The 22008-nt window shown below is 40.9% G+C and overlaps 1 protein-coding gene across 1 annotated transcript in view; it reads right to left on the bottom strand.

Moving 5' to 3' along the window:
* Nucleotides 1-22008, bottom strand: part of LOC130100468 (ribonuclease inhibitor-like) — a 669359-nt gene that overhangs the window by 412594 nt on the left and 234757 nt on the right. The window contains exon 4 of the mRNA XM_056265946.1: nt 16479-16652. Coding sequence (XP_056121921.1) covers nt 16479-16652 — 174 coding nt within the window. The remainder of the gene's footprint in view (nt 1-16478; nt 16653-22008) is intronic.

Below are 22008 nucleotides of genomic sequence, written 5' to 3' on the forward strand. Positions count from 1 at the left end.
GTCGTTCTATGGCAGCTCTGGTGGCCGCAGAAAGACATTTGTGGTTAAATCAGACTAATATTAAAGAGAGAGAAAAAGCTTTTCTTTTAGATGCTCCTCTTTCTCCCATGGGGTTGTTTGGTGATGCTGTGAATTCAGTTATCGATAAATTCCAAGAAGAAAAGAAACAAACTGCAGCTTTTAAAAAGTTTCTTCCCCTTAAAGTTCATGTCCCTGGGGCTGCTGGGCGGGAGCAGCCCCGGCCGTCTACGAGCTCATCACATAGAGCGCAGCAGAGGCAGAGTGTCGCGTCTCGTGCTCCCCCTGCTGGACAGTGGGCTCAGCCGCGACACTCTCAGCCGAAGCCTTCTCCCAGTAGAACTGATCTGAGGACAGTTATATTGGCTAAGAAGGCTTCGGCTAAGAAGAAGTCCTGACGCCAAGCCGTTCAGGATGCTGAGGGTGGTCCCCACCGAGGCGGAAAGGTGTTCACCTCTTTTTACGGTGCCCATTCCTCCTCGGTGCCCTCAGGGGCTCGTTCTGCCAACCCCGCCTTTATGCCGGGGCACAGACGATCCCAGCGAGCGCTTTCCCGAGGGACGCTCGCTCCCTCTGAGGAGGGTCTCAGAGCGGTCAGACCAGTTGTTCCCTGCCGGTGCGCCGTTACAGGGCGCTGCGTCTGCTGCTCAAGTTACACCAGAGGCCAGTCTCGAGAGGCTGGTACCCTTAGTAGAATTTCTGGCAGAGTGGAAAAGCCTTCCAAAAATATCTCATTGGGTCCTGCAGACAGTAGAAAAGGGTTATGCTATCCAGTTCAGGTGTCGTCCACCAAAATTCAGAGGGGTTCTGCACACAGTGGTGGGCCCCGAGCAGGCTCTGGTATTGGAACAAGAGGTGAAAACGCTCCTTCAAAAAGAGGCTATAGAACGGGTTCCTCCTCCCAGTTTGGAGTCAGGTTATTACAGCCGATATTTCATCGTTCCAAAGAAGGATGGGGGGTTGCGTCCAATTTTAGACCTGCGCATATTGAATCGCTCGGTAGGGAAGCTAAAATTCAAGATGCTCACTATCAAGCAGATCGTGTCTCAAATCAGGTCCGAGGACTGGTTTGTCACGATAGATCTGAAGGACGCATACTTCCATGTGTCCATCCTTCCACAACACAGGAAGTTCCTGAGGTTCGCCTTCGGGGGCGAGGCGTACCAGTACAGGGTTCTTCCGTTTGGCCTAGCTTTATCTCCCCGCACTTTCACGAAATGCATGGATGCAGCACTAGTGCCTCTGAGGCTTCAGGGCATTCGGATTCTCAATTACATCGACGATTGGTTGATTTTAGCTCAGACCGAGCAGATGGCGGTTCGGCATCGAGATGTCGTCCTCGCTCATATCAGAAAGTTGGGGTTGAGGCTGAACGCAAAGAAAAGTGTATTATCTCCTTCCCAGAAGACCACTTTTCTGGGTGTCGTTTGGGATTCGGTATCGATGCGGGCGCGACTCTCTCCGACCCGCATCGCATCGATTCTCTCAGCTGTGAAACAAGTGAAGCTAGGCCAGCTACTCACTGTCAAGCAGTTTCAGAGACTGTTGGGTCTGATGGCAGCAGCGTCCAACGTTATACCTTGCGGCCTGTTGTACATGAGACCGCTACAGTGGTGGCTCAGGACCAAGGGATTCTCCCCGAGGGGAAATCCGCTCCGCACGTTCAAAGTCACGCGGCGCTGCCTTCGTGCTCTGGTCATGTGGAGAGAAACTTGGTTCCTATCCAAAGGTCCTGTGCTGGGGGCTCTTTGTCGTCGCATAACGCTAACGACGGATGCTTCCCTCACAGGGTGGGGGGCGGTCATGAGTGGTCGCCCAGCCCAAGGTCTGTGGCAGGATCATCATCTTTCGTGGCACATAAATTGTCTAGAGATGTTGGCTGTGTTTCAGGCTCTGAAACACTTCCTAACAGACCTGAGAGGCCATCATGTGTTAGTTCAATCAGACAACACGTCGGTGGTCTCTTATATAAATCATCAGGGGGGCCTGCGGTCTCGCCGGCTTTACAAGTTGGCCCGTCAGATCCTCCTGTGGTCCCAAGGGAAGCTACTATCTCTGAGAGCAATGTATCTCCCTGGGTATTTGAATGTGGTAGCAGACTCCCTGTCGAGGCAGGGGCCGAGGCCAGGGGAATGGAGACTCCACCCCGAGGTGGTGGAGCTCCTTTGGTTGAGTTTCGGTCGCGCCGAGGTGGACCTATTCGCTTCCAAGGAGACCACTCATTGTCATCGGTGGTTCTCCATCACTCTTCCAGCCCCCCTGGGGTTGGATGCTATGGTGCAGCCGTGGCCGAGGTCACGTCTGTACGCCTTTCCCCCGATTGCTCTGTTACCAGGAGTTCTGGAGAGGGTCCGCCGGGACGGGGTCAGTCTACTACTAGTAGCCCCGTTCTGGCCGGCCCGAGTATGGTTTGCGGACCTGATTTCTCTCCTGGACGGTTCTCCTTTGGAGCTCCCGGTCAGGAGGGATCTACTCTCCCAGGCGGGGGGCACGATACTTCACCCCCGCCCAGAATTGTGGAAACTGTGGGCTTGGCCTCTGAGGGGGCCCAGCTCATAGACTCCGGTCTCTTAATTCACTCTGCCCTGAAACTTAATTCACTCTGCCCTGTTAGGGCATTAGACGCTTATGTCCACAGAGCTGCCCTGTGGAGGAAATCAGAACAACTTTTTGTATGTTTCGGGCCACCCAGGAAAGGGTGTCCTGCGTCTAAACAGAGAATGAGCAAGTGGGTGGTTGAGGCTATCTCACTTGCTTATGAGTCGGCTGGCCAGCCTTCACCTTTGGTTGTCCGAGCTCACTCTACCAGGAGTATGGCTGCTTCTAAAGCTCTTTTGTCGGGGGTTTCCCTGAGTGATGTTTGTGATGCGGCTGGATGGTCTTCACCGCATACTTTTATTAAGTTCTATGACCTAGACTTAAGCTCTACCCCTGGGGCACAGGTGCTCTCGTCCTCTGTGCGCTAGTCTCACATGACGGTCATTTGGTCCTATGGCGACGTGGGTATTCGCGTTCCCGCAGCGTTTGACGCAGCTCGAAGTTCCCTTGAAAGGGAACGTCTCGGTTACGTATGTAACCCTAGTTCCCTGATAGGGAACGAGACGCTGCGTCGCTCCGCCATACTCCCGGCACTCCCGTTAGCGCTTCCTTCAAGCCTATCAGAAGCTAATGCGCTTGTGTTTTTGGGGTGCTTTATAGTTTCCTGGTCGATGACGTCACCCGCCTATGACGTTTCATCTCTCCATTGGGCTGATTCCATACGTGCTTCATGACGCACAACGCAGGGGCGTTCCCGCAGCGTTTGACGCAGCGTCTCGTTCCCTATCAGGGAACTAGGGTTACATACGTAACAGAGACGATTAATATCTTTTGAGTAAAGTTTTTCATAAAAAGCACTCATATAGTTTGATATTTCTTTACTGTCCTCGCTAATCTTTTCCCCAATGTCAAGGTTTCTTATAGAATTGATTTCATTTCTTCTTTTTCCCATGTTAAAGAAATATCTGCTGTTTTTCACACCCTGTTCCATTCAATTCCTACGAGACCTTATAAAAGCTCCTTTTGCTTTGTTCTCATATAAAATGTCTAGTTGGTTTTGTAAGTCTAATAAGGCATTATTATCTTCTTGGCTCAAATGCTCTTTTTCAGCAAGTTTGTTAATATTGTTGATTAGAGTGTATGTTACACTTTTCATTTTGTGCGCCAATATCTTGCCATAACCCGAGCAGACGCCTCTAGTTTTATATTTGAGAAGTTCCCACGATGTCCCAAAATGATTCCCTTTTCTAGCCGCCTCCCACTGTTCTGAGATCAGGAGATCTATTTTCATGTTTAGCTCTCCATGAGATAGTAGAGAATTATTTAATCTCCAGTAACCGCTAGAGAATCTCCCTCTTGGTTCCTTGCTGAGCTGAATAGCTAAAGAAATGGCCTTATGGTCTCCCTATTGACTCTTCTATAACTTTCGTCCTCTTTACATGAGTGAGTTTCTTGGATGAAAATAACATCAGCATTGTAGTCCTTACAAAAAATAAAGATGGCTTTTCTTTAACAATGTTTCGTAGTCCTCTGGCATTTATAGAAAGTAGTTTCATTAACCGCTAAAGAACAATTCTCTTTACGAGAGAAAAACAACCTAAGCAATAACAGCTTCTGCCTCTTTAAAGTGAATTCGGAACATTTTAAAGTAATTACAAAGTGCTTGTGTTATTCATGAATGACTGACTGGGTTAATAATATACAATTATTAATTATTATTAATAAATAATAAAACCCTGAGAGAGGATGTAGTTCACCCCTATGAGCAGATATAGCCAACACAGGTATTAGCACCGTCACCTGAACAGATCTTCTTCCCCTCTAAAGCAGCAACAGAAAGAGAAGCACAAGATCAGAGTTTACAACAAAGTCCTAGTGTGGCTCCGTAGGAAACATCTTAAAGCATCTCCACATCCTCTATGAAGGCTCGGGTTCCTCTGACAAAAGCTGGCTTTCCTTGTTTCCTCGCTTCTTCGATGCGGGGCCACAGCCTTTCTCGGGTCTTCTGTCAGCCTGAGTGAGATCCTCGCCGAAGCGGAGCCTCTTCTCCCTCAGGAAAGTGTGGTTTCGTGCATTTTTCCAGACGTCATCCCTCGCTGTGCGGAAGGCAAAGAGGATAATCACGGAGCGAGGGTGTGTGTTGCTGACTTGACTCATATTTCGGTTAGGGCCTATTTGCTGACAGATGTCTATCACCTTTCTTTTTACATTTTCCTCCCTTTCCTCTGGTAGCCCATACAGCCTTAGAGCCCATCTCCGCCTGTATATTTCAGTCTCAAAGAGACCAATTTACATGTTTTTATAGTTTTTTCATGACTGTTGCAAAGCTCAGATAACTTTTTGTTTTCATTTTTCAAAGCTTCAATTTCGACGAAGGCAAAATGTAGGGATGTTTTCAGCTCTTCGATGCCTGACTTGTTGTCTCTTACCATCAGTTCCAGGTTATCAGCTCTCTGGTTAACTGCAGCCAGAATGATAGCCTGAAGATCCTCTAGAGACAAGTCGCTCCTTTCTTTCCTTTTTACTTTTAAGGCAGGGCTGGAAGAGGGGCGACCAACCGGAGTAACAACCTCCGAGTCCGTTGAGAAGTCGTCATCCATTTTCCCGCCATTGTTTTCTTTTTGGCTAGCACCGTAGTTGTGGTCCGTTAGCTTCAGCGGTTGAGCTCTGCCTTTACATTTCTGTTTCCTATTCTGTTTTTGTTCGGACATAATATGGTGTAAAAACGTTACCGACAACAATAAAGTAGTTCCACCGTCTGTTATGTCTGAAAATGTTCAGTATTGTTTCCTGTTGGACTTTGTTAGGTTATGCACTGCGAGTGAGGTTACGGTGCCTTTAGGGCTGATAGCAGTGATTTACGGCAAGGGTCAACAAGTGTTAGTTTTGCGTCAGTTGAGTAAACGCAATATGAACGGACACGTTATAACACGAACACCGTCGTTAAAAGCAAAGTTGTGAGGCCAGAAGACTGTTATTAAGCGAGTGGCTCTGTGGAGTGACTGAGCGCTGCTCCGCCATTACCGGAAGTCTCGACACTCTTGATGCTTCCAATCTTTTCCCGAAACATTCAGGGGGACATCTCAGTGCTTCATGAGGCTTCATTTCCCCATCCCTACAGTACACACACACACACACACACACACACACACACACACACACACACACACACACACACACGTTGCTTACTGTGCCATAAGGCTTACACCCTGGTTATCCAGTGCTGACTGTGCCATTCATTTGCCAAATGTTGTCCAAATTATTTTGCATTTGTAACGAAGTTCGTTGTTCTGGGAAGGAGGAGGCGGGAACCGGCAAACAATCAACACTTTTAATAACAAAATAAAACATTACAAAAACGAAAGTATAAGCCAGCAGCCGCTCACGGACGACAGAAACAGAACATAACACAAGTTCAGGCCTGTTCCTCATTATCAATCACGCCACCGTCCTCACGCCGTCCTCTCACGGCCCTTTTTGTATACATTTTTATTTATTTAGATTAGTAAGTGCTAATTGCTCGCCACAGCAATGTAATCGGGCCATATTTGCTATGTCATTTGTGGGCCACTTTAGGTTCACATTCAGATTCACAGTGATTACTGTCCCTCATCTTTGCCAAAACTGGCCCTGATTTGTTGTAAGATAACTGGGCCACATTTGCTGCAACATATGTGGGTCATATTTGGTTTACACCCAGATTAGTCATTGTTGATTGTGCCACATTTCTGCCATAGGTGGCCCACATTTGGTTTGTGATATTTGGGCCATATTCATTATTTATCATATGGTCCACTTTAGGCTCACATTCAGATTACACATTGCCATGAGTGTCGCATCTTTGCCTAAAAAGGCCCACATGTGATTTACAATATGTGGGCCATATTTGCCATTTTACACGTGGGCCACTTCAGGCTCACATACATTTTGTCGGGGCCATAAGAAGGCCTGCAGTGCCGCATCATCGCCTGAAGTGGCCCACATCCGTCTGCTCTCTGAGGAGCGAGTGAAACACACACTAATGCTGTTCACTGGGGAAAATGTTTAGTCGGTCTGTAGAGGAGAAGAGACTTCATCCACAGAACAGAGACAATATACTGTACATCTGTGCATCAGCAACACACACACACACACACACACACACACACAACTAACTTTATATACAATAAAACAATAAACATATTATGTGTATAAAATGTTAGAGATAATGTAAATGTTTAAAAGTTACATGTAAACTTTATATATTTTGAAACATTTATGTACTATACTTGATATACTTGTTCATGATTAGAAATATTTTTATAATTATGGATGAGTGTGCAGTGTCCCGTGAGTAACTCTACCGTTGCGTTAACATGTGATGCGAATGTACGTCGAGTTACAGGTCTATGGGGTCTATGATCAGGGTCTATGGTCGGACCATAGTTTGGAGCCCCTGGTGGCGGCGGGGCCCTAAGCAGCCGCTTAGTTCGCGTATAGGGAGGGCCGGCCCTGGGGCCATATTTGCCATTTTACACGTGGGCCACTTCAGGCTCACACACATTTTGTCGGGGCCATAAGAAGGCCTGCAGTGCCGCATCATCGCCTGAAGTGGCCCACATCCGTCTGCTCTCTGAGGAGCGAGTGAAACACTAGTTCAGTTGAATGTTGGAGTGGGAAAAGAAGCACTGATGAATGATACACCACAACAATCTTCAGCTTTTAGTTTTATTGTTCATTGAAAAAAAAAAAACTTTGGGTAAATAGTGTCAAATGAATTCTAATTTAATATTTTAGATAAACTTTATAATTTTAATGATCTTATAGAAACAAATAAACTTTACATAAAATAAATATAAAATTACTATACTTAAAAATAGGGGTGTAACAATATCGTGTCACAATATATCGCAATACAAAAATGCAACAATATGTATCGTCGTGGATAATTCACCAAAAATAAAAAATACTGTGTGAGAAAAAATTCACGTTTTCAGAGTTTTAGTGTCAGTACTACATTAAACTACTGTATAATTTTGAATATAATAATAATGCAATGGGGGAATATTTGTGGGTCCTGATAATGCCAAATTTCTGATGCTAACAGTACAGTATGTGGCCTACATTATTTTAAATATATCTAGTCAGTAAAAGAGATCAAGCATATTCATCTTAAATAATTCTGTATTTTCAGCTTCAGAATCATAAATATTGTTATTCTGGTGTCTCTATTGTCCTGTGCTTTGGGTTTCAGCACTGAGTCCAAGCCTGTTCATTTACACACACAATGTAATATCAAATTTAGCATTTTAATCAACAGTTTATTTTGAGCTAACCTTTTATCATATGTCTTGGAGTATAGCAATAATATCGTATCTTGAGTTCAGTATCGTGATATGTATCGAATCGTGACATGAGGGTATTGCTAGCATTGGACTACCCGCAACAAAAAAAGCCTCAACAGAGTTTGAAATTCAGTTTTTGCTGTTGTATCAAAACTGATATTGAGAATTGTGAAACTATGATATATGTGGTTACTGGGAAGTAAAATTAAGATTTTGGGTCATATTCTTTGCTAGATAGCAGAAAAGGTTCCCACAGTTTCACATACAGTATGAATTTTTTAATAGTGTTCACCACAAGTAATCGACTACATTGTAACCTGGTCAGAAATAAGTATATAAATGGCTGCTATTTGCACAAGTTTATTTTTAATGGCCAGCAATAGGCCTATGTAGTTTCTTCATTCACTGTGACACAGTATACCTGCACTGGATGGCCTATTTCACATGTATTTTGTGTATTTTCAAAATACAAAATACTGTATTTGTATTTAAATACATTTTTCCACACAGTATTTTGTATTTTATTTATGCCCATCTCTGAGTGAAAGACACAAATGCTGTTCACTGGGGAAAATGTTTAGTCGGTCTGTAGAGGAGAAGAGACTTCATCCACAGAACAAAGACAATATACTGTACATCTGTGCATCAGCAACACACACACACACACACACACACACACACACACACACACACACACACACACACACACACACACACACACACACACACACACACACACACCTTCATATACAATAAAACTATAACAATAAACATATTCTGTGTATAAAATGTTACAGAGATAATGTAAATGTTTAAAAGTTACATGTAAACTTTATATCTTTTGAAACATTTATGTGCTATACTTGACAATCACGTTCATGATTAGAAATATCATTATGGATGAGTTTAGTCTAAACATTATTATATTTGCAGGCCTGATAGTGAAGATTTCTGCTGACACTCATCTGAGCTTCTTCCTCTGTTCCACCTTTAATTACAACTAAACCATCATTTGGCTGAATAATAAACCAACATTAAGCATTCAATATCACATGTTTCTAATACGCATGCTTACACACACGCTGCTTTATTTAATAGTGAAGTCTGAGTCTCTTCCACCTGTATGAAACACATTTACACATGTATTTCTCCTCATAGACAGCAGTGAGACTCTTCTGTGGATCACCTGATGGTTTCTGCTCCTCTCATCTCCGTTTCACAGATTTAAACTATGATGTAAATCCACTGTCGTTTGGTGATCGATCTTCATATACATTCATATACTGTAATCTACTCTGTAAAGTGGAACAGAAGAGAAAACAATCAGCTTTCGGTGGAACAAAGTGCAAATTATAATATTTAAATGACTGTTTTTGTGTAAAAATAAGTTACATTAAATTCCTGTAATCAGATTAATAACCGACTTTACATGATCTTGCATAGATATTTGTGTTTTTAAATATAATAGATGTAAAGCCCGAATCATGTTCGTGTGTGTGTGTGTGTGTGTCGGTGCGACTCCTATTGAGTCTCTGTAAAGGAGAAACTAATGAGTGTACGGCGTATGGAATAAACCACAGGGAGCAAATACTAATGTTATTTTGAGTTAAACACAAACCTTTAGTTAAAGCCGTTTGTCCTCTAGTTTAAACATGTTTGTAGGCTCTTAGTAAATAACTGAGAGTAAAGTAAGTGTAGAGTAGTGTGACGTGTTGCTTGTCACAGTAAAACACACTAGAGACAGAGACATTGCTCATGTGAGCTGGACGCTGTGAGCTGAAGCTGGAACTGCACTGATTTTAGCAGGAGTGCAGCGTTTCCTACAATCTGACCAAGTCTGTTTTCACACTGAAATGATTCACTTCTACTGACACAGTTCATAAAGCAGGTGTTGATGTATAAAGCTGTGACAGTGAGCTTTTCTTCTCTTTCCTCCTTTGTGTTCAACATTTCAGCTACTTCACATTTTGTTCTCACACAAACCCTTTGTTGCAATAAATCTTAATGATAATTTCCTTTCACGAATGTTTGAAAGTATTGTTTACATATCAGAGGTAAATGAAGATCTCTTTAATATCTCAGTGATGTTTCCTCACCTCAGGACACAGTTTGAGTCTCGTAGCTCGTCTCTAAGCCGCTGCTTTGAGTCTCCTATCTCATTGTCTCTCAGATCAAGCTCTTTTAAAAACTGCAGTGCTTTTGAGTTAGTCAAAGACTGAGTTAAAGAAGAAACATCTGTAATGCCACAGTCATATAGACTAGAGAGACACAAACAGAGGAAAACAGATTATCTTACAAACAAATCATGAATGTGAAGAATTTTACACAGATATAATGTGAACTCAGACTCACTGTCAGATATTGAGAATAAAGTGTTTTAGTTTAAAAACCCAGAAAGTGCACTGCTATAACCAATGAAACATAAGCCCTGCTGTCTTCAAATAAATAAACTTCAGTCACACTGTAATTGCTGTACAGTATAATGACACTAACTGTAGTTTCTCCAGCTTGAATTGTGGGTTCATCAGTAGATCACTGAGGTTTTTCACTCCAGAGTCTCCTAGTTTATTCCAGCTCAGGTCCAGCTCTCTCAGGTGTGACGGGTTTGATTTCAGAGCTGAAGTCACATCAGAACAACCTTCATCTGTCAGATCACAGCAGCTTAACCTACATTAGCAGAGAGAGAGAGAGAGAGAGAGAGAGAGAGAGAGAGAGAGAGAGAGAGAGAGAGAGAGAGAGAGAGAGAGAGAGAGAGAGAGAGAGAGAGAGAGAGACTTGACTTTAACAATCCTTTTAATTTACAATTTTTCGTTAAAAAAAAAATTACATAATTACATAAAACCTACACAAATATATCCACCACACTATGTCATTTCAATAAAATATACAAAATAACCACATATATACATAAATTTTTTTTCTTTTTTTTTTCTCTTTTTTTTTTTTTTCTTTTTTTTTCTCTCCACTGTTAAAAACGACTCAATCTTTGTTTAAGGCGGAAAAAACCCCTAAATATTAATTTGCAGAGAACCATCAATACAAATTTCACATAAACACTTTTCTACTCCCCAAATATAGTTAAAGAATTCCATGTCTTTAATCAGCTGATAGTACGCATATTCCACCTTTAACCTTGATTTGATTAAACCCTTTAAAATAGCCACTGCATCAGTTGACCCCACACCATTTAATTTACTTTTGCGTGACAGCCATATTGCCATTTTGGCCTGCCCAAACAAAAAATTAAGCATCACATGGATCTGTTTCCTAGTTTTGCTATATTTGGGTCCATAAATAAAAAGTACAGGTGAGAACACTTCTCCTAAAATACTACACCAATCTTCTATTTGAGATAGTAAAGCTTCAAGTCTGCCACAGTAAAAAAATAAATGTAAAACAGTTTCTGTTTGCCCACAAAAAAGACACCCCTCCCCTACCTGTGGATCAATGTGTGCTCTGTATCTGTTAGTAGCTATTATACCATGCACAATTCTCCACTGAAGGTCCCCAGACCTTTTCTCAATAGGAGGTTTGTACAAGGACCTCCAGCTACCTTTAGGGGAAGTGCCTGATCCAAAATTCTCCTGCCATTTAGATTCTTTTAGTCCCTCTAGAGAGTTCATGTGTGAGACTTTGACGCATGTGATATACAGTGCTTTTTTCCCTGTTTCACTGAAAAGTTCCATTTCGGGAGTCTTGAAGGTAAGCAAAAACCCTTCCCTTTCTTGAAAAGCATTAAACGCTGGTGCAATTTTTAACTCTGGGAAAAAATCATCTATATCTTCATTTGATTCCTCCAATCCAGGTTTAAACTCCACTGGCAAACATTCAAAAAGCTCATTCAACAGTCTCTGTGTCAAGCGAATTGACCTCACACCCAGTTTAGTGGCCAGCATCTCAGCAGACATCCATTCATTTGTTGTTATTAAATGTCCAATCTTTGTTATTCCAGCATTTCTTAAAACAGTCCTCATTGTTGATGACTTCAAAATGTCTAAGTCCACAACAGGATTGTGCAACAGGGGTTCTTCTTTCTTCCAAAAGCCTTGCACATCCTGGAGATTCCTTGATGCATGTAATATTTCCCAGGCTTTCAACATGGATCGATAAAACGGTGTTAATCCAGACAAATCAACCCCTTGAATGTCCATCAAAAAGATATGTCGGTCTAGCCCCATACTGCCCGCTTTTCTTAGGAGGGCGCAGGCTACTCCAGCCCAGCTTACATTTTTCCCATAAAGCAGTCTTTTTGCTGTCTGAAGTCTAAAAGTCTTTATTCTGCTTTTAATGTCCACCAATCCTTGGCCTCCTTCTTGTTTGGGCAGATATAACACAGATGCTCTTAGCCAGTGCTGACCAGACCAGAAAAAATTTACCAGACGTTTTTGGACACTTTCCACCAATTCCTCAGGGGGGTCCAAGACAGTCATTTTATGCCATAAGGATGAGGCTACAAGATTGTTGCAGACCAAAACTCTTCCCCTGTACGATAGCTGGGGTAGCAGCCAATGCCAGTGAGACAACCGAGCACACACCTTTTCCAACAGGCCCTCCCAATTCTGTCTCTTATATTCCTCTCTTCCTAAGAATACCCCTAAATACTTTAACCCATCCCTTCTCCACTGTAATCTAGCTGGAAGTCTTGGACCATTATAACCCACTCCACACCACAGGGCATCACTTTTATCCCAATTTACTTTGGCGGATGAAGCTTTCCCATAACTCTCCAAAATATCTGTTAAAACTTGAACATCATGCCCATTTCTTAAAATCACAGTAATATCATCAGCATATGCTGAGATTTTAACACAATCATTACAGTTTGGAACACTTATCTGTAATCCCGTTAACTTTTCTCTCAATTTACAGAGGAGAGGCTCAATGACCAAACTATATAGTTGACCTGAGAGTGGGCATCCCTGTCTAATGCCTCTTTGTACTTTAACAGGAACACTTAGTCCACCCGCCATTTTTATCATACATGTGGCATTATTGTACAACAATTTGATCATAGCAACACATTTGTCTCCGAAACCAAAAGCCTTTAAAACACTGAAAAGAAACTGGTGATCAACTCGATCAAATGCCTTTTCTTGATCTAAAGATAAAATTCCTATGTCAACGTTATTTTTTAAAGCATAATCAATAACATCACGTAATAAATGCAAATTGTCAGAGATATATCTGTCTTTAATACAATAGGATTGATCTTTATGTATAATTCTGTGCATTATTTTGTTTAACCTGTTAGCCAAACACTTTGATATTAGTTTATATTCAGAACATAAAACTGCAACAGGTCTCCAGTTCTTTATTAAAGTAAGATCACCTTTCTTAGGAAGTAAGGTTAAAACTGCTCGTTGACAACTTTTAGGCATCAAACCTATACGAAAAACTTCTTTTAGTACTTCATAGAAGTCAGTTCCAAATAAAGTCCAGAAGTGCTTGTAAAACTCGCCAGGGAGGCCATCTATACCCGGGGTACGACCTGAGGCAAGTCCTGATACTGCAGCACTTAATTCCCCAAAAGTAAGTTCTGATTCCAAAGTTTGTTTATCTTCAGCGGTTAAACAGGGAAGGTTCTGTAAAAGTTCATTTTGGCTCCTCCCATCTGTGTTCTCAGCAGAATATAACTTAGAATAAAAATCCACTGCTAATCTTCGCATTTCTACGGGATCACTTGTCTCTTGACCATTACTGTTTTTCAAACTATACATTTTTTTTTCTTGTACACTTTTTTGTTCCAAGTTAAAAAAAAAAGAAGTAGGTCCATCCATATCTTTCAAAGATAAAAACCTGCTCCTCACAAGAGCACCCTTAACTTTTTCATTTAGAATAGAACTCAACTTTAATTTCTTGTCATTCCACTCTTGTAAATTAGCAGCAAGATCTCTCATCATGTTCTCTTCAATGACTAGAATTTCTTTCTCAATCCATTGCAAGGTTGATTTCAAACACAAAGTTGAGTAAGATGTATATTGTTGGCAAAATTCCCTTATATGCGTTTTACCAATTTCCCACCAAAGAATTACATTTTCATATCTACTTTTTTCACTTTTCCAAGTTTCCCAAAAATATTTGAAAGATTCACAAAAAAACTTGTCTTGCAGTAACTTTACATTAAAATGCCAATATGAATTCCTATTTCTTCTATGTATCAAAGTGCAGTCAACCGTAATAAGCTTGTGATCAGAAAAATATGTGGGGACAATAGCTGTATGTACAACTCTGTTTTTCATATTGTTTGATACATACAATCTATCTAAACGTGCCGCTGAAATTCTCCCCTCATTCACCTTTACCCAAGTATATTGTCTAATCAATGGATTCTTTTCTCTCCAACTATCAGTGAAGCTAAACGTTTCAAAAATATTAGCTAAAACAGTAGATGACAGAAAATTAGGTTCTTCTCCATTTCTATCAAAAGAAGGATTAAGAGTACAGTTCCAATCCCCTCCTAACATGATCAAATCATTAACCTGCTGTTGTTCTAAAAAAAACTTCAAAGTATTAAAAGTATTTATCCTATCAGATCCAGTATTAGGTGCATATATATTAACAAACACAAAAAACAGACCATTAATCTCAGCTCTAACAGCCAATATCCGCCCTGGCTCAATTTCTTTTTTGGACAGAATTCTAACTTTAGTGCTAGGAGAGAAAATTATCGCAGCTCCTGCACTCAGGTTAGTCCCATGAGTAAGAACACACTCACTCCTCCTCCACCACAGTCGCCAGTCAACCTCATTATTCACATCACTATGAGTTTCTTGCAGGAAAATCACATCTAAATTTTTTAACCTGATAAATTCTATGATAGTTTCAGCTTTCCTCCTATCCCTCATCCCATTAACATTCAAGGATCCCACCCGTAAAGTGTCCATTAGAAGAAGAGAGAAAAAGAAAGCAGACAAGAAGATAAACATATTACCCATAGTGATTAGTTAGATTTTTTTCCCCCCTTTTTTCCCTATTGTTTTACTTTTTTGTCGGATTGCAGTGATGTGTTTTTTTAATCTAAAACGCTTCTGCTGTGAAAGCTCTTCATAATTACTATGTCTCCTTGCCCACATGACAGATGTTATAAACTTCTCCAAGTCCGGAAAAAAATCACTTACTTCAACTTTTCTACCCTTTGTTTCGTCAAGAAATTCACTGATTTGAGCCACATTATACAAATCCTCTTTCAACACTTTTGACCCCTCTACTCCTTCCAACCATTGATCAACATCTTTCATGCTATCATCAGTACATTGAGACATTCCATCCATCTCATCTACTGAGCCTTCCTCTGCTTGTACATCTGTCTGAGTCACATTCTCACTGTTAACCACAACTTCATGAACTGAATGTTTGACCACAGCATAACTGCATCCAGCTTTCTCACCATCACCCTCACCATCATCGCTTTCACTCACCTCATTGTGCCCGATGACTCGCTCAGCAGGCCTTTTCACTGCCACTTGTTTTCGTGTGGTTGTATTTTCCACAATATCCGAACTTTCGTTATCTTTAGACGATCCGCTCTCCGTTGGATCGACAGGCAAACGCTGTTCGTTATCCTCTTTCTTGTGAGGGCAAGAGAAACGTTTGTGGCCTAAATTCCCACATTCGAAACACTTAAGGTTGTCGGTACTAGCGTACAACATATATGAACTTGCTCCATGACTCACACGGAACGAGATCTCTAACGTGCGCTCAGGAGAAGTGAGAAACATTAAAACCTGCCGCCTAAAAGAAAGAACGTGTTTCAATGCCGCGTTTTTACATCCCAGCGGGATCATTCTAACTGGACTTGCAATTTTTCCATATCTAGTTAACTCCTTAGTAATGGCATCATTTGAAATGAAAGGTGGAATATTTGAAATTGTTACTTTAGTGGCCGGAGCCGCTAAAGGAGTCACGGGCACAAAACTTTCACTAATCCAGATCCCGCTCTCTGTCAGCTGATTCACTAACTGCTCCGATTTTAAAAACACTACGATCGCCTTGTTCATTCGTGATGCTGAGAGAATATTCTCAAAACCGATCAATCCTCCCACCACCACGAGTACATCCTCCACGCTAACGCCGAGCTCGGGCACACACCTGCACCCATTTCGCATCGACACGTGAGGGTTTACCTGTGCAGGGTCTGATGCCATACCGTCACGCGACAAAGCCGCGAGCGGCGAAAAGTACAGAAAAAAAAAGTTCACTAGAAAAAACTAAATTAACCACACACACAAAAAAAAAAAGGGGGGAAAAACAAGAAAAGAAAAAGTTGAAAAAGAACAGTATCTTTCGCTCGCTCAAGCAACACGCTCCACTCTTCCACCCACACTCGCACATGCGCAGAGAGAGAGAGAGAGAGAGAGAGAGAGAGAGAGAGAGAGAGAGAGAGAAATGAAGAAAATAAGAGACTCTTTATTCTGTAAAGTCACATCATCTTCATTATCAAATAAAACAGACAGAGGAAGAGAGATCTTCATCTTTATTTCACCGGATCACAAAATACTAAGGTGAAAATGTTTGTACAAATATAATGTTAATGTGTTCTAGTTTAAACAGTTGAAGTGATTTTAAGCATTTTGATTCTTGTATGTGAATGTGACTGACCTCAATCTCTCCAGTTTACAGTGTGAATCCTTCAGTACGGCACATAAGCGCTTCACTCCTGTGTTTCCTAGATTATTCCCGATCAGGTCCAGCTCTCTCAGGTGTGACGGGTTTGATTTCAGAGCTGAAGTCAGGATGAGACTCTGTTTCTCTGTAATTCTGCATCCACACAGACTGAAGACAGAGAAATAACAATAGTTCACATCTATGATGATCATCTTATTGAAGAGCTACAGCAGCATTTAGTTTCCAATAGTCTGTTTTAAAACCCAGTCACACTAGTTCTGTGCGCTGGAAGACACTGTTTCTTCTCTTTCATTTTTAAAAAGACTTATCTCTTATTTATTCTCTGTAGAAAAGGCACATTTCTGTATGTACACAATCAGTACATTGTATCAGATGTTGGGAATTAAACAATTACTATCTAGATAAAAAAACACATAAAAATGTGAGCAATAGGGAAACCCAGAAAGTGCACTGCTATAACCAATGAAACATAAGCCCTGCTGTCTTCAAATAAATAAACTTCAGTCACACTGTAATTGCTGTACAGTATAATGACACTAACTGTAGTTTCTCCAGCTTAAATTGTGGGTTCATCAGTAGATCACTGAGGTTTTTCACTCCAGAGTCTCCTAGTTTATTCCTGCTCAGGTCCAGCTCTCTCAGGTGTGACGGGTTTGATTTCAGAGCTGAAGTCACATCAGAACAACCTTCATCTGTCATATCACAGCAGCTTAACCTACATTAGCAGAGAGAGAGAGAGAGAGAGAGAGAGAGAGAGAGAGAGAGAGAGAGAGAGAGAGAGAGAGAGAGAGAGAGAGAGAGAGAGAGAGAGAGAGAGAGAGAGAATGAAGAAAATAAGAGACTCTTTATTCCAGTAGCTAGGGCTGTCAAATTTAGTCGATGCCGTCTTGGTCGACTGACATTCTTATTGGTTGACCAGTTGCATTTTTTTTTTTTACCAATAGAAAGAAATTTTCAATGATTTACTCCTTGATATTTATTCCTTTATAAGCAGTTATATATTACTGCATTCTAAATATAATTAGCCTATGGTTTATCCCCAACTTTAAATGCTTTAATTTAGGCTATTTTGTAACAGCGCCACAGTTTAGCGCACACACATAGAACACTCGGTTCGCACGGCTGGCTGCACTGCTGCTTCATGCTCAGTAAGGGATAGGTAGTTCAGCTGTATTCATTCAGTTAGAACGCTACTTGTTTCGGTTTTTTTACACTATATCAGGTCCGTAGCCAGCCTATTGAAAGGGGGGGTTCTTTTTTTCAAAAAGTGGACATTTTTGCAGTTTTTTTCCTCCTTTTGTATTTAATTATGAGGTTCAAATACTTAATTTTGGTGACCTTTTATGCACTAATTTGTGCTGGATTAGCTTGTCTGCTGGTTAATGAGCACGCTTTTTGATGCACCTAAAATATTTTATTATTATAATTACTCTACGTTTATATGGCTATTATATTGTAGTCTATTGAGTGGACAAAATATAGAAATCCTTTTAATAAAAATAAAAAATACATATACAGTATATATATAATATATATATAACTCCTCCCCCAGGTGAGAATGATATTACCCCTCTAGGGGGGTCTGGGGGCATGCTCCCCCGTGAGAAAATTTTAAATATTCCATATTTTAAAGCATCAATCTGATGCATTTTGAGATGCATTTTTTGCCGTCTATCTATAAAATAGTTTATTGAGCCTTTTCTTTTAACAGTTTTAAATGTCAGTTACTGTGCGCGTGAAGAATGATAGTGCTCTCCTGTGTTCTAACAAAGGAACATGGTTAAGATACAGCAATGCAGTCCAGCAATATAGTCATTTTATGCGAAACCATAGAGCTTTATCTACAGATCAAGTATAGCCTAATAATAGTAACAGTGAATCATCTTGGAGGGAGTTTCATCATGTTGACTGTCGTAACCGAACGCAACGCGCTGTTTGAACGCTGAATGGAGAATGAATGACAGACAGCCGCAGCAGACGGAAACGTTTGCGTGAACTTGAATTTAATAACTTAAAAGTTAATTTGATTGTTTTTGTCGATTGATTTCATAAATCAGATTTATTACTTGTCCTAAACTACAACGAGTAAGATCATTCCCCGGAATCGATTCCAACCATTGCATTTTGAACCTTTGGAATCGACTCTCAATTTCCAACGCCTCGGAATCGATTCTTTTTGGACTCGATCCCCAGCCCTATCATTCAGATGCGATGCTTCTTCACCGTTGGTTTGAAAAGTGTATTGCGAGAACTCTCTCTGAACTGCACGCGCGGCGCACACACACACGTCCAGCTACACAATAATCATATTAATTTGAAACAGCAACCAAGAATATTTGTCACAAGCACTGATTAAAACAATGATGACAATAATCACATAAACATTTTTTTTTTTTTAACGACTTAAATTCTGGACCTTTGGCAGTGAGGGGGGTTCGTTCGAACCACCCGAACCCCCCCTGCCTACGGGCTTGTATATGTTTTTATCTCGATGCGGCGTGGAAAAAAAGAGCGCGTCGCACCGCGACCGCGTTGCTTCCATCATGAGCGCGCACACCGCGCGCCTACATTTGAAATCGAACTTGAGCGCGCAAAAGACGTGAGCAGTCCCTTTAACGGCTTTATCATGCTGACTCAATAGATTGTGTTTTCTTGATATGTTTTTGTTTTTATTTGTACACTTGACACATTTGAAAATAGCCTAAATAATGTAACAAAACGAAAATAAACCTATATGCGGTCCTACAATACAGCCTATTATTATTAGGATTGTTTTTAGGCTCTTTGGTTTTTTTTGTGTGTTTGTTTTAAAACTCCTAGATCGGCTGGACAAAAGTTAACCCATAGCTTTGAAAGTAAAGAAGAATACAGCCTGTATAAACGAGAGCTTTTGTTAGGATTTTTCATTGTAGCAGATAGCAGTTATATTTTTTTGTAGCGTGTGGTGTGGTCAGGTGCGCGATTGTGACTGTTACAGACAGTGCACCTCACTTTTTGCAGTTAAAAAAAAAATCACTTAATTTTCAAAGAATTGTATTATTATTATAGTTTTAGGTATTTTTTATGTTTTTTCGTTGTTGTTTTATAAATGCTCTATGACAATTGTTAAAAATTTTTAAATCAAAACATCGCGTTTTTTTTTTGTTTTTTTTTTTAGTCGACTAATCACTGCGCAGGACTACAGCCCTACCAGTAGCACCTCACTGCAGACACGAGATCCAGGGGGCGGAGTTGGATCCAGATTTAAGGGGTGGAGATTGGTAGGTTAAGGGGTGGGTTTAAGGATCAGGGGGTGGAGATGGGTAGGTTTAGGTATATGTAAGGTGGGAGGAGTTGGATCTGGATCCAACTCCTCCCCCTGGATTTCGTGTTCTGCAGTGAGGACCATCTCCTTTATTCTGTAAAGTCACATCATCTTCGTAAGCATTATTTGACCACATCACAAAATACTACGGTGAAAATGTTTGCAGAAATATAATGTGAATTTAGACACATTGTGAGATATTGAGTATAAAGTGTTTTAGTTTAAACTTTTGATTCTTGTATACGTATGTATCAGTGACGAGTCGTGCATTTCACACCTAGGCCTTCAGTGATGTCCAAACTGAATTAATAACTTTAAATAGTGTAGCTAGCAGCGCATATACTCTCTATATTTGTTGTGAAATTGCTGTTTTTATTTTGCACCGGCAGTTATTGGGTTAATGCGGAGAGTTCGGGAAAGGCCGAGAGAAACGAGCGAGTGAGTTCGGCTTGTGCGTTTGTGTTCAGTGGTTCTTGCGTTCTGATTATAAGTTCAGAAACGGAGCCGCCCTTGTCTTGTCCTTCAAGGGTTACAATAGTCCCTTGTTAGACATTACAATAGTATAACAACAGTAGAATAAAAAAAGAAGTTTCCATCATAAATTTACAAGAAAAATGAAGAAGAAAATCATATTCACCACGGAAAAAACGGGGGCAAAAAATTCATTATACTCACCAAAACTACTGATTATTTTATACACAAAATCCATCCTAATTTCTTTCCTCAAAAAGACTTCAATTACTTGGTTGTACATGTTATCTGTGCATTTCAGTCCCAACAACCTTTTCTATCGCCATCGAGGCTAATGCTGAAAGTGGAGTGTGTCCGTCGTATTTCTGGCATGAGTTTGAATTGGCTTTAGTGCAGAGAGTGTCTGCTCGACAGAAGCAGTAAACAGGGACAGTCTCCGCGACACATGCCGATGTGTACAGCTGACCCATGCTCTCACACCGATGTTTGAAGGAAATCAATGAGATCAGCGGGACGTTTGCCTTCATAATCAGTCATGGCATACATTACAGTCAGTTCATTCTGTTCTTATCCGGGACAGATCGAATAGCGTTCCGTGACTCTGCGTTAAGCTGGATAAGGCTGAATAAGGGATTTTTTCTATTAAATCTACAGGAATATATTTTAGTTTATGCAGTTCGCTACAGATGCGGGTAGCTAGCTCTGACCAAAGGCTCTGACTAATAGTAATAGTACACGCTCTGACCATCCAATCAAAGGACGTGAAAATGCAGACGTTATTGTATGCCTGCTAGATGGCCCCGCTGCAGTCAAATCGAAATCTGATTGGCTGATTAAATCTGACTGATTATCTGATTGGTTAAAGCAACAGTTTCATTGCCATTCATTTAAGCTACAGGCGCCCGCTCTATTGATTCTGAAGGCATCAAGGCAGATTTCGTTGGCCATGACAACACATGATGGCTGAAATATGATTGGATAAAAGCTCTAACATAAACATACACTACTGGAAGCAGTGCAAACAAGAGAAAAGCTATGAAATTAAGAGAATGGACTATTGGGAATCATTTAATACTCATTCATGGAAAAAATATATTAAAGTGCAAGGCCTTGCTGACCCTGACGGCACACCACTGGTATCAGTGTTGGGGAAAGTTACTTTTAAAAGTAATGCATTACAATATTTAGTTACTCCCCCAAAAAGTAACTAATTGCGTTACTTAGTTACTTTTTATGGAAAGTAATGTGTTACGTTACTTTTGCGTTACTTTTTCTTACCTGGCTGAGGCTTGATCTCTCTCAGGTCTTACAGGTGTTTTTTCGACTGAGAAGTTATTGTACTAGTGTTTAAAGCAGTAATATATTCAACAACAGCCTATATAAGCACCTTAATGTTCTTTTAAAAACACATATATATTAAATAATAATATAGAATAATATTATATTCGGAGATCTTCCTGATCCCAGAGCTATGCTAGCCTCGTGAGACCATCCTGATCTCGCGAGCTTTCAAGGTTTCACTCGCAGATCAGTCTGGATACTTTCCGTTAAAGAAAATTTGGGAGCAGTTCACCAAACGAACGTCCAATCAGCGTTGGCTTTGAGGCGGGTTGAGGTGTGACGCAACGAGAAGCGCGTCACTTCAGTCTAAAGAACATGTCGGCTTCAGCGGATGAAACTAGCATCAGCGTGGCTATCGAGCAAGTTTTATCGGAATTACAGAGTATT

Source organism: Rhinichthys klamathensis, unplaced genomic scaffold, assembly GCF_029890125.1.
Source record: "Rhinichthys klamathensis goyatoka isolate OS25496 unplaced genomic scaffold, OSU_Roscu_1.1 h1tg000011l_1, whole genome shotgun sequence".
Lineage (NCBI taxonomy): Eukaryota > Metazoa > Chordata > Actinopteri > Cypriniformes > Leuciscidae > Rhinichthys > Rhinichthys klamathensis.